The sequence below is a fragment of the Cheilinus undulatus genome, linkage group 22 (assembly GCF_018320785.1).
Source record: "Cheilinus undulatus linkage group 22, ASM1832078v1, whole genome shotgun sequence".
Taxonomy (NCBI): domain Eukaryota; kingdom Metazoa; phylum Chordata; class Actinopteri; order Labriformes; family Labridae; genus Cheilinus; species Cheilinus undulatus.
The window spans coordinates 28,483,132-28,497,803 of record NC_054886.1 but is presented as its reverse complement, the minus strand read 5'-3'; the positions used below and the strand labels follow the sequence as shown (position 1 = coordinate 28,497,803).

Genomic DNA, 14,672 nt, shown 5'->3' with positions numbered 1-14,672 from the left:
TATGAACTCACTGCTAGATAATGACATTGTTATATTTTAATTTTAATAATTATAATTTTTAAATAAGACCAAATGGTAGTGGATGTCACAACTTATTATCTGATGGATAATGTAAGCTTCTGTCTTTGGAGAATTGAGGTAAGCATGGCATTTTCTTTTTTTGCCTGCAACTGCCTGTACAAATACAGATAGATATTGCCATTTTTGGGTGCAATTTTAACAGTCTGGACAAAAGCAAGCAAATGGAAGCAGCTAAGGAAAATTAGGGGGTTTGAATATCTGGAGACATTTTTAATGCCTCTACATGACTTTCAAACTGGGTTGCCATTGGAATCCATCTATCCATGCATCTATCTATCCATGCATCCATCACCACATCACCAATGTATAATGCAATACAGGGCAAGTACTGCATTATAAACCTTTAATTTTCCATGTTGTCTAGCTTTTGAAACAGTTTTAAATGTGGGACGGACCAACAGAAAAAGCCTGTAGAGGGCATAGGTAAGAGACAGATGCTTTATAAGCAGTTAAAGACATTCTTGGCACAAACAGAGAATTCCCCTTCCCTTCCAAACATCGAATGACCCAAGTCTGGACAAACAACCATGTTCCTAATAAACATACCCTCCATGATGCCAGTGTTAGCCATTTTCTCTCCTAACTCGGTCAGGGAGGAATCCTGCAGAGAGGACTCTTTAGAACTCTCCTCATCTGTCCCCAAGTGGTTCTCCTCTTGCTCTGGCATATCAGGAACATTGGGGGTACTGGGAAACTCGTCAGGTGAGAATGCACCCACAGGTGAGCGAAGGCCAACAGGGCTGTCAGCCTGTGGAATCTGCCGATCTGTGCTGCCATTGCCATTGGTAGACGAGTGGACTGATGAGGGAAGAAGTAGGACATTTGGCTTCTTGGGGACTGGAGGTGGAACCTGGACAGGAATGAGAAAGACTTTAGTATCAAAACCCATCATCATGAAATGTAATTCAACATTGTTTGCCACAAAGACACATTTGCTGATTTTAAACACACAGGAAAGATGCCTTCCTCACCTTGGGTTTCTTTTTATCTGACAGTTCTGCCAGACACGAGATTGTCATCCTTGAGGGAAGTGTCTTGCTTTTGTCCTGGAGCTCTGGGGCCTCCTGGTTACTGCATGGTGAGGGGAGTGATCCTCCATCTGCAGGACCGAGACGAGTCTCCTGGTCACCATCTAACTCCGGTTCCATCACCGGGTCTTCAAGAAGAGGCTGGGGGTCTGGAAGAGGAGGAAGATCAAAGAGGGACTGGGAGTTGGGGAGGTATGAATGATCATAGGTAGTTTGTGAAGGGGTGGACGAATCTGAGGGAGCAGAGGGACTTGTTGCGGTTTGTGGTGGAGGTTTTTTGGGTTTGGGTTTTTTCATGACTTTGTAGATGTTGCCTAAGGGTATGGGTCGGTCAACAGGTGAGGCAGGAGGTGAATCAAGGCCAAGGGGGGATGTGGAGGAGGGGGAAGGAGACTTGAGGAGAAGGTTGATGGGTCGCTTGGGCAATGGGGGCTTGACAGCAACAGGAGGTTTGGGTTTTGGTAGGGTGGGTGGAGGGCTTGGGTCTTCACCTAGGTCTCGGCCGTGCTGTTCTTCTTCGATGGTGTCTGAAGCCCCATCGGGACAGTCCTCCAAGTCACCTCTGGAGACAGAGCGAAGCCTTATAGTCTTTAGCTCATTCTGGGTAACTACGGGCAGTGCTTGTGAGGAACTGGGACTGATTTTGCCTGGTTTTGCTGCTGTTGAGGTGTCAGAATGCCGTCTGCTGGCTTTCTGCTTTGGCTTGAGGGATGACAGCTCTAGATGTGCATTTCCCGGCATCTCAAAGGACAATCTTGACCTTGCAGCTGGGTCTTTGGGTGACGGTAGCGATGATTTCCTCTCTGGGATCTTGGGGCGCAACTTACAACCTGATGTCCCAATTGTCCCTGCAGACCCCTGACCTGCCATTTGTGGGACAGTTGGGGTTGGAGTCTCTGACTGACTGGAATACCCACTTGAAGGGGACATGAGTCCTGGTGGTTTGAAGGGGGAGGATGCTTTGACATCAGTTTCTATGGACAGCTGCGAGGGTGAAGTGGCTCTGGAGGTGGAAGGGGAATCCAGCAGAGACTCTGAACTACCTCTGACTTTCATACATTCAATTACGGTGGTACCTGTTGCTGTGCTGGAACCAGACAGAGACCTGAAAAAGAGACAAAAAGAGAAAAGATGAAGAAAAGGGTGTGCTTCTAGTCTTTATTTAACTTCCCCATGTTCTATGCATACCTGTAAGGGTCATTTTTCCAATCCCCCAGCTGCCAGTGATTTTGGAAGGTAATGTCTGTCTCTACCTCCCTCTCTGGTGCTTGGATCTCAAGACTTGGAGGTCCATCAGGGCCTCTCTGGTTCAGCTCCTGATCGTTAACATTAGCTTTAGAAGAGCAGGCTGAGCTTGGCAGAAGAAAATCTGGCTGGAAGTCTGGATAATGGTCCCTTGGGATGTGCAAGCTCTTTGGCCGACCATCCCGGTAAAGGCCACCTTCGTGGTGAATCCTCCCCTCGGCCTCGCCAAGATTCTTCATGAGCGAGACGCTCCTCACAGGAGGTGGGGGCTTGCGTTTTGACTTCTTGAGTGAGATAGAGCGTGAACGTAGGCGCAACCTACCATCTGCGCTGTAGTCTGAGGCTGTGACAGAAATGGTGTCTGTGGTACTTGCACTATCCTCGGAGCTCCCTCTGGGGTACATAAGTGCATAGTTCTCCCCCAGGAAGTTATTATGCTGTGGTTGGTGGTCCATGTTAGTCAAAGCGTTCCCGTTCCCATCTGAATGGATTAAACCTCCATCAGAAAAGCAAAAGGAGCCAGAATCTGTGGGTGTAGAAAGGGAACGCTCCCTGAACTTAAAGGCGTTCGCTGCTGCGATGGAACGTGCCGATCTCTCCCGTCCTCTCCCTGCCTCCCCAACTCCCCCTCCTCCTCCTCCTCTCCCTCCATCTGCTGCCGCCCCTTCTGTCTCGCTCCGCTTCCCCATCATGGCTGCTGCCAAAGATATCCCTTGTAAGTTATTCCCCCCTCTCCCAGAAGGGTTCGTCACCGATGTAAATGAACTGGAATGTGAGCTCATAGACTGTCCTGAGCCCACCAACATCACTCCCTCTTGATTCCCTCCTGCATTACCGATTATTGTGTGCTGTTTGGGAGGAACTGCTGGGGCCTTGTTCATACTGTAGCTGTAAGATTCGTTCCACCCTCCAGGAGAAAATGTGGAGCCCTTAGGTCCGTTCCAGGAAGCTGTAGGTGTGTTTGAACATAGCAGCCCAGAGTGGTCCATAGTTCCTAGGTGAATTTGGTCCTGTGCACGCTGCTCTGAGGAGCTGTCTGTGAAAGACATGGGAAAGATGCAGGATTAATCACAAACTAAATGAAGTCTTTGGTCTCTTCATCTTTAAACATGGCATACATTTTAAGTTAAGTAGCACAACTGTGCAAAAAGAAAGCTGACATGATTGCACCTCTGTCTTCTGAAAGAATAAGAAAATAAGAATGTTTTCCATAAAAGCACAAAATAGCTTCAGATCAAGATTCCAGATGATGCTACATTATGAAAAAAAAAGTTCAACAAAAAAGGTGTCTTCCAGCAACAACAACCAGAATTTAACATCATCAAGTCAATAGTAAGGGGAACAGATACAGAGCCCATAAAAAATATTCACCCCTTAGATGTTTAATACTTTCATTGACTGAATAAATCATTTGTGGTAGAGAGATTTTGCCATTTTTGAGAAAAAACTAACCTGTGACTGGAAGTTCCAGTCACTGGTTAAACAGTATTCCTGGCTACCATTACACCATGAAGAAAAAAGAACACTCCAAGCAACATTTCTATCCTTTTTAGTTTTAGTCTAGTTTTTGCCGATGAAAACTCCAAACATTTTAGTCTAGTTTTAGTCCATAAAAAGTCCTCACATTTTAGTCTTTACTTTTAGTTCAAGAATTTATTTTCTTGCCTAAATCTGGTACCAAATCATGATAGTGTGTTCTAAGCATCCTGCCTAACCTGGGGTCCCTGCTTTCTACAGTTGAGAGGCAGAATAGATACAGCTGCATTGTTTTTTGACAGATTTACCCACAGTGGAGAAATATCACAGATTTTGAATGTCTGATAAAAACTACATTACATTTTAGTCTAGTTGTAGTCATCTTGACGAAAACTAAACTTAGTTTTTGTCATTTTAATTCATCACAAATCTGTTTTTGTTAGTCTTAGTCTAGTTTTTGTCATGGAAAAAAGGCTGTCAACGAACATTTTAGTCATAGTGTTAGTTGACGAAATTAACACTGCTGAGTGCATACCCAGAGTTCAGTTAAATCCATCATCAAGAAATAGAAACTGAGTGACCGTGCAAGACGGAGACTAGTGAAGAGGCCACCAAGACACCAATGACTACTCATACAAGCTTCAGCAGCTGAGATGGGAGAGACTCTGCATACAACAACTGGTGCCCAGGTTCCCCATCAGTCAAAGCTTTATGGGAGAGTGGCATGTTGAAGAAATCTTATTAAATCTTGACAAAAGTTTGTAGGGAGGCATGTTGAAGACTCCATGTCAAGTGAAGGAAAGTTCTTTGGTCTGAGAGACCAGTGGAGATTTTTGGACATCATGTTTGGCGAACACCAACACTACACATCACTACAAACACACCATCCCCACTGTGAAGCACGGTGGTGGCAGCATCATGCTGTGGGGATGCCAGCCAGCCCTGGAGGGCTTGTAAAGGTTGAGGGTAAAATGAATGTGGCAAAATACATGAAAATCTGGAGGACAATCCTATTTAGTCTGCAAGAGAACTACGGTTTGGGAGAAAATTCATTTTCCAACAAGACAATGACCCGAAGCATACAGCAAAAGCTACACAACAATGGTGTAAAGACAACAGGGGGAATAATCTGGAGAGAATTTGGAGTCGTCCTTGAAAAAGGCTGTTCATGCCTGATCCCAGTGCAACCTGACAGAGCTTGAGCAGTTTTGCAAAGAAGGATGGAGTAGTTGCAGTGTCCAGATGTGCAAGCCTGATTGAGACCTATCCACGCAAACTTAGTGCTGTGATTGCTGCCCAAGGTGACTCTACTAAATACTGCTTGTTTTTTTATATTTTTGGGGTCTAAAAAAGCCAAATTATATAGACCATAACTGATTTATAAAATCAATTAAAGGTTAAACATCCAGGGGCGTAAATATTTTCTTTTGGTACTGTATTTTTGACCTGTTACTCTCATCATTTGGTGATGCTGTTGTACAGTTTATATGAGTATACACTCCTCCTGTGGCACAGGAACACACAAGAAAAAGACCAGAAAACCACTGAAAGAGCTTCCTCAGTGGTAACACGCACCTGCAGGTAAGGTTGTGTCGAGGTCAGAGTGCGTCTTCCTTAGGGGGAGGTTCTGCTGCAAGGTGTCTGTGACAGGTTCCAACGAGCGGGGCTGGTGGGGGAAGGGGTCCCCAGGAGAGGGGGATGGGGAAGGGGAGTGCTGGAGAAGGTCGACACCGTGGAATTTCCCTCCTCCTGTTTCACCTGGAGCAGAAATCAAGGAACGGGGGGGTCAGTGAGCAGCTTTACTAGACATCCAGGAAATTCAATAAAGAGCTAAATTCAATCATGTTGTTGACATGGCAATAAAGTATTAGATTATGAATGTCAACAATCACAGCCTGTCTCACACAGAATAGAATCTATTTTTGTGCAAAGATTGACCAAGAAGGATCAACTTGCAGTTACTGATTTTACATTTTCATCATTTACCATGACAAGCATGACTTATGACTGTGAGAGAAGCTAGAGTACCTGGAGAGAAGTCATGTTTTAAAACTCCACAAAGAGGGCCCTGCCTGACAGGGCCTGGAGCCAGGAACCTTCTTGCAACAGCACCTACCGCTGTACCATCATGCAATGCACAATCAATACTTCGAAATGGAAAATTACAGTGTTCAGCATGCATGTGGATATTTGACACTCCTGGTTGTTATCAATCAGCAACCTCCAGTTTGAAAATGAGGCCAGTGTTAAACTAGGTGGCAGACCCACGCCTAAGCAGCGCCACCAAGGAATTCACGCTCCCATTGATTACTATGGTGTTCAAAATTTCGAAGTCAGACAAAAACCGAACGGGTGCGAGGATCATCACCAAAATCTAATCGATTCTTCCCTGTCACTATCCCAATATTCCCTGAAAGTTTGGTGAAGATCCGACTGGCCGTTCTCAAGTTATCTTGTACACATACAAACAAACAAAGAAAAGCACAAAGAAAGATACAGAACCCTTTACATAACCCCCTGCCGATTTCATTGCCATGGGTAAAAAAAACAAAAAAAATGCAGTTCCTCGAGTGTCCACTAGAGGCTGGCTGCAGAAGTACTAGAAGTCACATACAAAATTATGTTAAAATGCCAAATTTCCGAGCAGAAATAACCATGTTCAAAAAGCTATTTAGTTGTTATATCTTTATGTGCATACACTAAACAAACACAGATTTATTTTTTATATAACTGTCCATTTTTTGTTAAAATAAGGATAATGATTGTTGGTCAGTATGTTGTCTGTTGGGATATTTAAGATCCTCTTCAGCACCTCTTTCTAGATCAGGAATAGGCAACTCTGCTTAGCAAGAGGGCCACATTTATTTTATTTCCGATGACAAAGGGCCAAATTGTTACAGATTGTTGGATATTCTCAGAATAACACCTTTTGATTCCTAACTAAACAAAAGAAGGAATATGTTGCTTTTATGATCGTATGATCATTTAGTTTATTAACATTTATGGTTTTCAACCCAAATGCAAAATAAAAATAGTCAATTTAATGAGAAACAAGGAGGTATTTACATTTTAAGCTGCTCTTTCAATACAGTGAACATGACAGATAGTTGTTATTTTACTTGCATATTTATTTTTTGCAGGTGCATTTACTGATGAATATAAAAAAGTTTTACAGTAAACATTTTCAGCCAATGAAATCTACTAATAAACAAAAAAGAAATGTAATAACTAAATCAAAGAAATAGGAAAAATATAGATTAAATATGAAGAAAGAAAGAAGAGTAAAACTAATCAAATTTAATTAAAATAAAATAGATAAAAAATTGAAATAAGAATCTGTTTTAAAAAAAATAAGAGTTAATAATTAATTTCTATTTTTTAAACAAATTTGAAAAAATAAATAAAAATAAATAATAAATAAATGAAAATAAAATAGAAAATATAAATATAAAATAATATAAAATATAATATATTTTATATAAATATTATATATTAAAACATTAGAACAAAAGAAATTGTTTTAATCACATTAAAAAAGCTAAATTAAAGAACTGACCATATACCAGTAGTGAAAGACTACAGGGAAAAATGTTTCTTTTTTCATATTTTCATGGCAGACTTTGCCCTCTTTTTCTAAAACTTTTTGATTTCTTGGTATTTGGAAATGACTTTGAGGGTCACACTGAGTGAGGTGGAGTGCCGCATGTGGCCCCTGGGCCACCAGCTGCGGACCTCTGTTCTAGAGATATCTTTTTGGCCCTTTTAAGCCTTTATTTGAAGAACAGGACTGTGGATATAGTCAGAATCAGGGACAAGAGAGCAGGCGAAAGACATGCAGCAAAGGAGCCACTCAGGAATCGACCCCGGGCCGCCCACACATCCAATCACTAGGCTATCTGCACCCCAGCCTCTGTTCGTCTCAGTAGGTTGATCTAAAAGTAGTTTGAGACAGTGTTTTCAATAGAGTGGCCAAAAGGCAGCTATCACTCAGGCTTTAGCCAAGATTTTCCGAAGTCCATGGGTTGGGGCAGTAGTAGCTCAGTCTGGAAGGACTTGGGCTGGGAATCGAGGGGTCGCCGGTTTAAGTCCTGGTCATACCATATCTGGACTTTGGCCTGGTACCTGGAGAGGTGCCAGGTCACTTCCTGACACTCACTCTGACATCTCTTTATTAGTGCATGCCCATGGGGATCCTGTTAGTGCATGTATGTAACTCAGCCTATGTTTGTGTAGCATGTTTAACAATAGAGTGTAAACTGTGAATTTCCCTCCAGGGATTAATAAAGTATGACTTACTTAATATCCAGAAGAGTTGATTTATTTGTGTCTTCTAGATATTTGAAACTATTTTGAGCTTATTGTGTGAAGTTTGCTTGATGCCATATCTCTTTAAATGCTCCTCATGTACCAAGCATGAAGAGCACTTTTCTTGTGTCAGTGCAAACTGAGTAATGCATGCAGTTAGCTGGCTCAATGGTTAAATTCAAATATCAGGTTCACTTGCTTAAGATTTACGAGTCAGTTAAACTAATTTGTTTGACATTTTTATAAACGTGAGGCTGACATCCCGCCATAAGGAGCTGCTGTAGCTTGAGTTAATGCCAGCTGCTTTACTGCCAGAGCCTTCACCTGATGTAATCATGAGAATCTTAGCGTTTAGCATGCTGTAGGAACAGCATTATGGCAGTATTTTCAACTAGAAAATGTAAATAAAGTTGTATGCTGTTGAGGGTTAAACTCATGTTACTACTCTAAGTAAATAAGCATGATAAAATCTGCTGAGCGGATTAAGGCTGTTGGAGCTAAGTGCTAACTTTAGCCACACTCTACTCCTGACACACTGACCCTAATACAATTAGCCTTTTTTGTGCTTGATTATGCCCTTACCTTTAGATTTCATAATGCATTATCTTAGTTATTTGAGCCCACATTTCACAGCTGCACAAGTTTTTTCTTCATATCAACAGGTTTTCAGCTCCGCCATAACAGCTGAACTCAAAAGAAGAAGTGCATATGTTGGGAGATGTCAGATTACATTAAGCTGATGTACCTACATGTTTGAACAGCTGCACTTTCCTCAAACTGTCGCCATAAAACTACCTTATGTTTATGTTGTACACTTTCTGCTGCCATATTTAAATCCTGAGTGACTTACAGCAGATGCTACAGAGAAGCCTGCTGTTCTGTCTTACCTCCTGATGCGTTTTCAGGGCTGACACTAATCCAGTGAGTCATCAGAGGAGGCAGGCAACCACCTGATTACCTCAATGACAAGAGGACTCACTTATCTGCGTAAATCAGTCAGACTTCTGTTAAGCCATCAACCTTGTTTTATAGTGACAGTTATCTCGAACTCAGGCTATTGTGAAAATTTATCCCCTTCAAGAAAATGTAGTCTGCAGCGAAGTTTTGTTTTCCTCAGCGAATAAAGACGAGGATGTTAAATCAGAATGACACAATACACGCTCAAACCCACACAAAATCAATGAGGCAGAACGGAAAATGAATCAAATAAGTCAGATCAATAAAAAAGTGCCCTGGCATTGCTCTGCTAGAGCCAAAAAAAGGCAGGGCTAAAGGAATAATTCAGATTTTTTTTTTTTTTTTTTTGCATGACTGCTGACTTTAATGGGTCTAGGCAAACGAAATATAACAAATTGAGTTTTTAGTGTCCTCATAAATAAATTATTACAGCTGTCAAATTTAATAACGGATTCCTTTCAAAAGCATAAACAATTGTGACAATGGAGTTAGAAGCAGAAAGAACTGTTCACTGAAAAGTGAAACCATTTAGTTGTTCATTCATCGTTATTTCTCACTACAATGGTTTGAAATTAAGTATTTAAATTAAAATAAACTTCAAAACCTCCAGTAAATTTGCAAAGTGGTAATGTTTTAACATCAATAAGTATACTACAGCCTTTTTAAAAAGACTTCCTAATAAAACAAACAAACAAAAATTATTATGTGTTAAGCAAGACCTGTTTTCACTCAGCTGAGACCAGAAGTTTAAATACACGGTATAAAAAGACACATAATCTTTTTTTCCTCACTGTCTGACATTAAATCAGACTTAACTTTTCCGGTTTTAGGTCAGCCAGGATTACCAACATTATTTTAATTTTAGAAATGCCAAAAAAATGTGAGAGATCATTTTTAAGATAATTTTTATTACTTTACTCTTACTACGTATCAACTTAAAGGGCTATTTCAGTGTTTTGAAGTTGGACCATATAAGGTAGCTAGCAGTAGTAGTGGCATTAGCCTCCAGTTATTTTAGTGAGCACTGCTCCTTTAAGAAGGACTCCCTGGTTATACCAGCCAGGAAACTAGGCTATAGAGTGTAACAGATGGGTACAACTTCTCTGTGGAATTTAGTAAGTTTTTGGTAAAAATGGGCCACAAAATAATATTTGCTAAAACGTACACACTATCAAAAAATGTTTGAAGCGCTTTATTTTATATTCAGAAAGCCTTTATGTTTTCATCACTAAGTTGTAGTTGTTTATCAGGAGGATTTAGACAAGAATATTATAGTTGAATGTATGCCCCAAAGCTCCTGTTGTACTGTTTCAGTGAGGTATGAAACATTACGCACAGCCTGTGTGTAAAACTGTATTCCGCCATCCAATTAATAACAGATGGTGATCTTATCACTTAAAAACTAAGGGTGATCGTGCTTTTCAAGTTGTGGCACCAACTCTGCAGAACTCTCCCCTTTCAGTTACGGTCAGCTGCTTCTGCTTCTGCTTTCAAAAAGGAGCTTCAGACTCATCTTTTTAGACTGGCTTTTGAACATCTGATTTGATGGTTGGTCATTATTTCCATGTTACATACAGTGCTTAACAAATGTATTAGACCACCCGTCATATTTGTCTCAGAGACCATCCAGCATCATGACGTGCGTTAATGTGGACTCTTTCATTTTCAGTGAGCTCTCCACGTTTAACCATTTTTAACAGGAATGAGGTATTTCAAACTGAATTTACCTTTTTATACCCAAATTTGAGCCGGCTCACTGGGCTTCTCTGAGAAGTCAGACAGTAATCAAGCATAACATTCAACCACTAAAACTCATTTTTCTGTTCAGGAATGCAAGTAAATAACTATAATTTGACATATTAATCAAGAAATAATAATGTGCTTTACTATTTTGTCAGTGTTTTTGTAAATCAGTACATTTGAAAATTCATGGATAGCAATAATAATTACATTTTAGCATTTAAAATATCGTTTGGGTTAAAAAGCTTCTACATATTGGTGTATTAACCATTGCACAAACATAAAAAATGATTTTGGTAATTACCAATGCTGTTAATTTAGGGCAGCTGTGGCATAAACCTTACTTTAGTGGTGGTCTAATAAATTTGTGTTAAGAACTGTATTTTAATGCCTTGTTGTTGTTGTTGTTGTTGTTGTTGATGATGATGATGATTTGTTGTTCTTTAGTTTCTCTGTTGTGAAGCACTTTGTGACTTTGTTCTGTGAAAGGTGCTATACAAATAAAATTTACTTACTTATTAAAACGCTCTTATCATGTCTGTTAGTCTGTTATCAGGCTGCACGGATATTAACTAGGATATAAAACATCTTTACAGCATGGTTTAAAAAATTATTTGGCTGGAAAAGATTAAGTCTACATGGGCACATGCTGCTCTTTTATAACTCCTCTGTATCTGTTTCAGGAAGTTTACAAGCTTTGGGTAATAAGGGTCAGCTAATAAGACTGTTGGCTAGTGCATTGTAGCAGTGTGTAAGAAGGCTTGTAGCGCCACGTTATGTAATAACGCTGCATTATGTTATAATGTAATAAATTTTCAATTCATTATGTAATAACACCGCATTTTATAAGTCACTAAGCAGTTAGAGTTAGGGCAAGGTAGTTGGGTAGGGCGTACCTTGGAGCCCACACTAAGTCCTATGGTTAGGGTTATTACATAATGCAGCGTTATTGGTGCTACAAGGGTTAAAGGGATATTTCAGTGTTTTTAAAGTTGGGCTGTATGAGGTCTGGAGGCATTAGCCTCCAGTGATTTCAGTGCACACCGCTCCTTTAAGAAGGACTCCCTGGTTGTACTGGCCAGGAAACTAGGCAATACAGTATAACAAATGGGTTCACTTTCTCTGCTGAGTTTATTTAGTTTAGGGTAAAAATGGGCCACAAATCAACGGCGGCTCAAATGTTCACACTGAAACACATTTTTTGTCTCCAGAAAGCTTCTGTGTTTTCCGCACTAATTTTCAACGCCAGCTTTGGCTAAAAGTTATGTGCACTTGCGTTGCAAATTAGTAACAAAAACACAGAGGCTTTCTTGGTAATTAAAAAAAAAAAAAAGTTTCAAAAGTTTTCAGTAGTGCAAACGTTTTAGCCAACATTATTTTGTGGCCCGTTTTACCCTAAACTCGCTGAAATCCACAAAGAAACTGTACCCTTCTGCTGCAACGTCTAGCCTAGTTTCCTGGCCTGTACAACCAGGGAGTGCAAACTAAAATAACTGGAGGCTGATGCCACCACTACTGCTAGGTAACCCATACGACCCAATTTCAAAAAACACTGAAATATCCCTTAAAGCCTCCCGATACACTGCAAAAATGCAAAGCCAAAAGTCTTATTAGCTTACCCTTATAACTCAAAACTTGTATACTTCCTGAAACAGATACAGAAGCATTATAAAAGATTGTGCCCATGTAGACTTACACACAGGCTGTGCGTAATGTTGCATACCTCATTGAAACAATACAACAGGAGCTTTGGGGCATACATTACATTACGTTATTCTTGCCTAAATCATTCTGATGAACAGCTACAGCTTTGTCAAGCTAAGTGAGTCTGAAGAAACCTAAAATAATGGGTGTTAGCACAAAATAGGTTTTGTCAGCTTAAGAATCTAATTTCCTGATGTGATAATCATTAAATCAATCATTTCACTGAACCTAGCTGACCCTGACTGATGCATCATGGTAAATTTTTTCATCACAGACAAAAATTATAATCAAACACCTCTTTCTCTTTTAAAATCACATTCATTCATCCTGAATGTGTTTCCTCATCAACCTGTCTCTCCAGCTCATTTACCCAGTGCCATCGGACGGCTGCTCCTCTCTGCATGAATAAATGAGAGTGTTTGGGTTGAAACATTTACTGCCATCCATCAGAGACTCTGCCGTGACTCAGCCACCGAGCAGGGCCAAACATGACCTCCTGTCACGCATTCACCCACTTCTTGCCTGTCTGTTTATCCCAGAGTTCATCAGGACAAAATGATAGTTAGCAGGCGTCAGTGCTGAGCGGCAAACGTTGATACGTGCAAACAGTCACGTCTTTTCTTTCGGCCTCATTGGGAGTCTTTGTGCTGCATCTGCAGCCATTGATAATAGAGACTATTTCAGCTATCAGCAGCCTCGTGTCAGAGTGACAACACCATGATTCATTCATCATAATGTCTCTTTAGTATGGCCCTGGGTTCACTGCTTCTCTGCCTGCTGTGGATGATGAGGCCTTTGCATGCAGAGACCTTGTCCTGAAACGCAGATGTTGCATGTTTAATCTACCATGTGAAGATGCAGAGAGTGTCTATAAGAGGCTGCCCTGGATTCTCCATCTAAAAGAGTAATTAACCTGGTCCATTCTTTAATAACAGCATCATTAATCAGGGGAAGGACATAAAAACCTCGAAGCTGAAATATTAACTTCTAAAAAATCCTCGCCTTTATGATCAGATATAAACCGCCTTTCATTTTCTCATTATGAGCGAAATGACTCACTTTAGATCTAGAAAACAGCATCCAGCATCCAGTCTGTCATACTCCATACAAAGCTATGTAAATCCACATACAACCATGGGCCAAATCCAGTACTGGACAGTGAAAGTACACATGTGGATCAGAAGAAGGGCTGTGGTATTTTCTGTAGAAGCTGGATCTGTTGAAATGTTATAGGAGAAGGCAGAGCATGAGGCTCAGTGACCTCTAAAATCTAAAGAGTTCACCCTTGAGTGGTCATTTGTGCAGTGTTTAAAGGAACAATGCTTCAAAGCTTTCCTAAGATATTGCATCCACAAGTAAGGATGGATATGACGTGGATGCTCTTGAACTTGACCTTTGACCTCCCAAATTTACTTCTGGGACAGAAATCTAACCCTTAAAGAGTCCCTGCTCAGTGGGAACTCCAACTTTCCATGAGTTTAGCAGTCAAGACACTTGTCTGGAACGTCCAGTCACTGGTTAATTTGTATTCCTGGCTACCATTACACCATGAAGACAAAAGAACACTCCAAGCGACTCAGAGAAAGGGCAATGAACATCCCCTAGAATTCAGCTAAATCCATCATCAAGACACAGAAGGAATTAGGCACCTGTTATTCTCCCTAGAGGCCGTCCTCACAAACTGAGAGACCGTGCTGGAAGGAGACTACTGAGAGAGGCCACCAAGACACCTATGACTAATCTGAAGGAGTTCCAAGCTTCAGTACCTGTATGGAAGAGACTCTGAATACGACAACTGTTGCCCAGGTTCTTAACCAGTTAAAGCTTTGTGGAAGAGTGGTAAAGAGAAAGAAACTGTTGAAGAAAACTGATTAAATCTCAACTAGAGTTCACCAAAAGGCACGTGGGAGACTCCATAGTCAAGTGGGACAAAGTTCTTTGGTCTGATGAGACCAAAATGATGCTTTCAGGACATCAGACAAGACGCCAAACACTGCTCAGGACTACAAACACCGTCCCCACTGTGAAGCACGGTGGTGGCAGCATCATGTTGTGGGGATCCTTCTCAGCAGCTGGCCTTGAAGGCTTGTAAAGGTTGAGGGTAAAATGGGAAATTCTGGAGGACATTCTTATTCA

General features: G+C 40.9%; 1 protein-coding gene across 2 annotated transcripts in view; it reads right to left on the bottom strand.

The window, feature by feature from the left end:
- The window catches only part of nhsl2 (NHS-like 2), a 248,586-nt gene that overhangs the window by 4,024 nt on the left and 229,890 nt on the right, over nt 1–14,672 (bottom strand). For both annotated transcript variants that reach the window (XM_041779677.1, XM_041779678.1), the window contains exons 5-8: nt 5,406–5,588; nt 2,298–3,390; nt 1,053–2,214; nt 628–931 (exon numbers count right to left, since the gene is read on the bottom strand). In XM_041779677.1, coding sequence (XP_041635611.1) covers nt 628–931; nt 1,053–2,214; nt 2,298–3,390; nt 5,406–5,588 — 2,742 coding nt within the window. The remainder of the gene's footprint in view (nt 1–627; nt 932–1,052; nt 2,215–2,297; nt 3,391–5,405; nt 5,589–14,672) is intronic.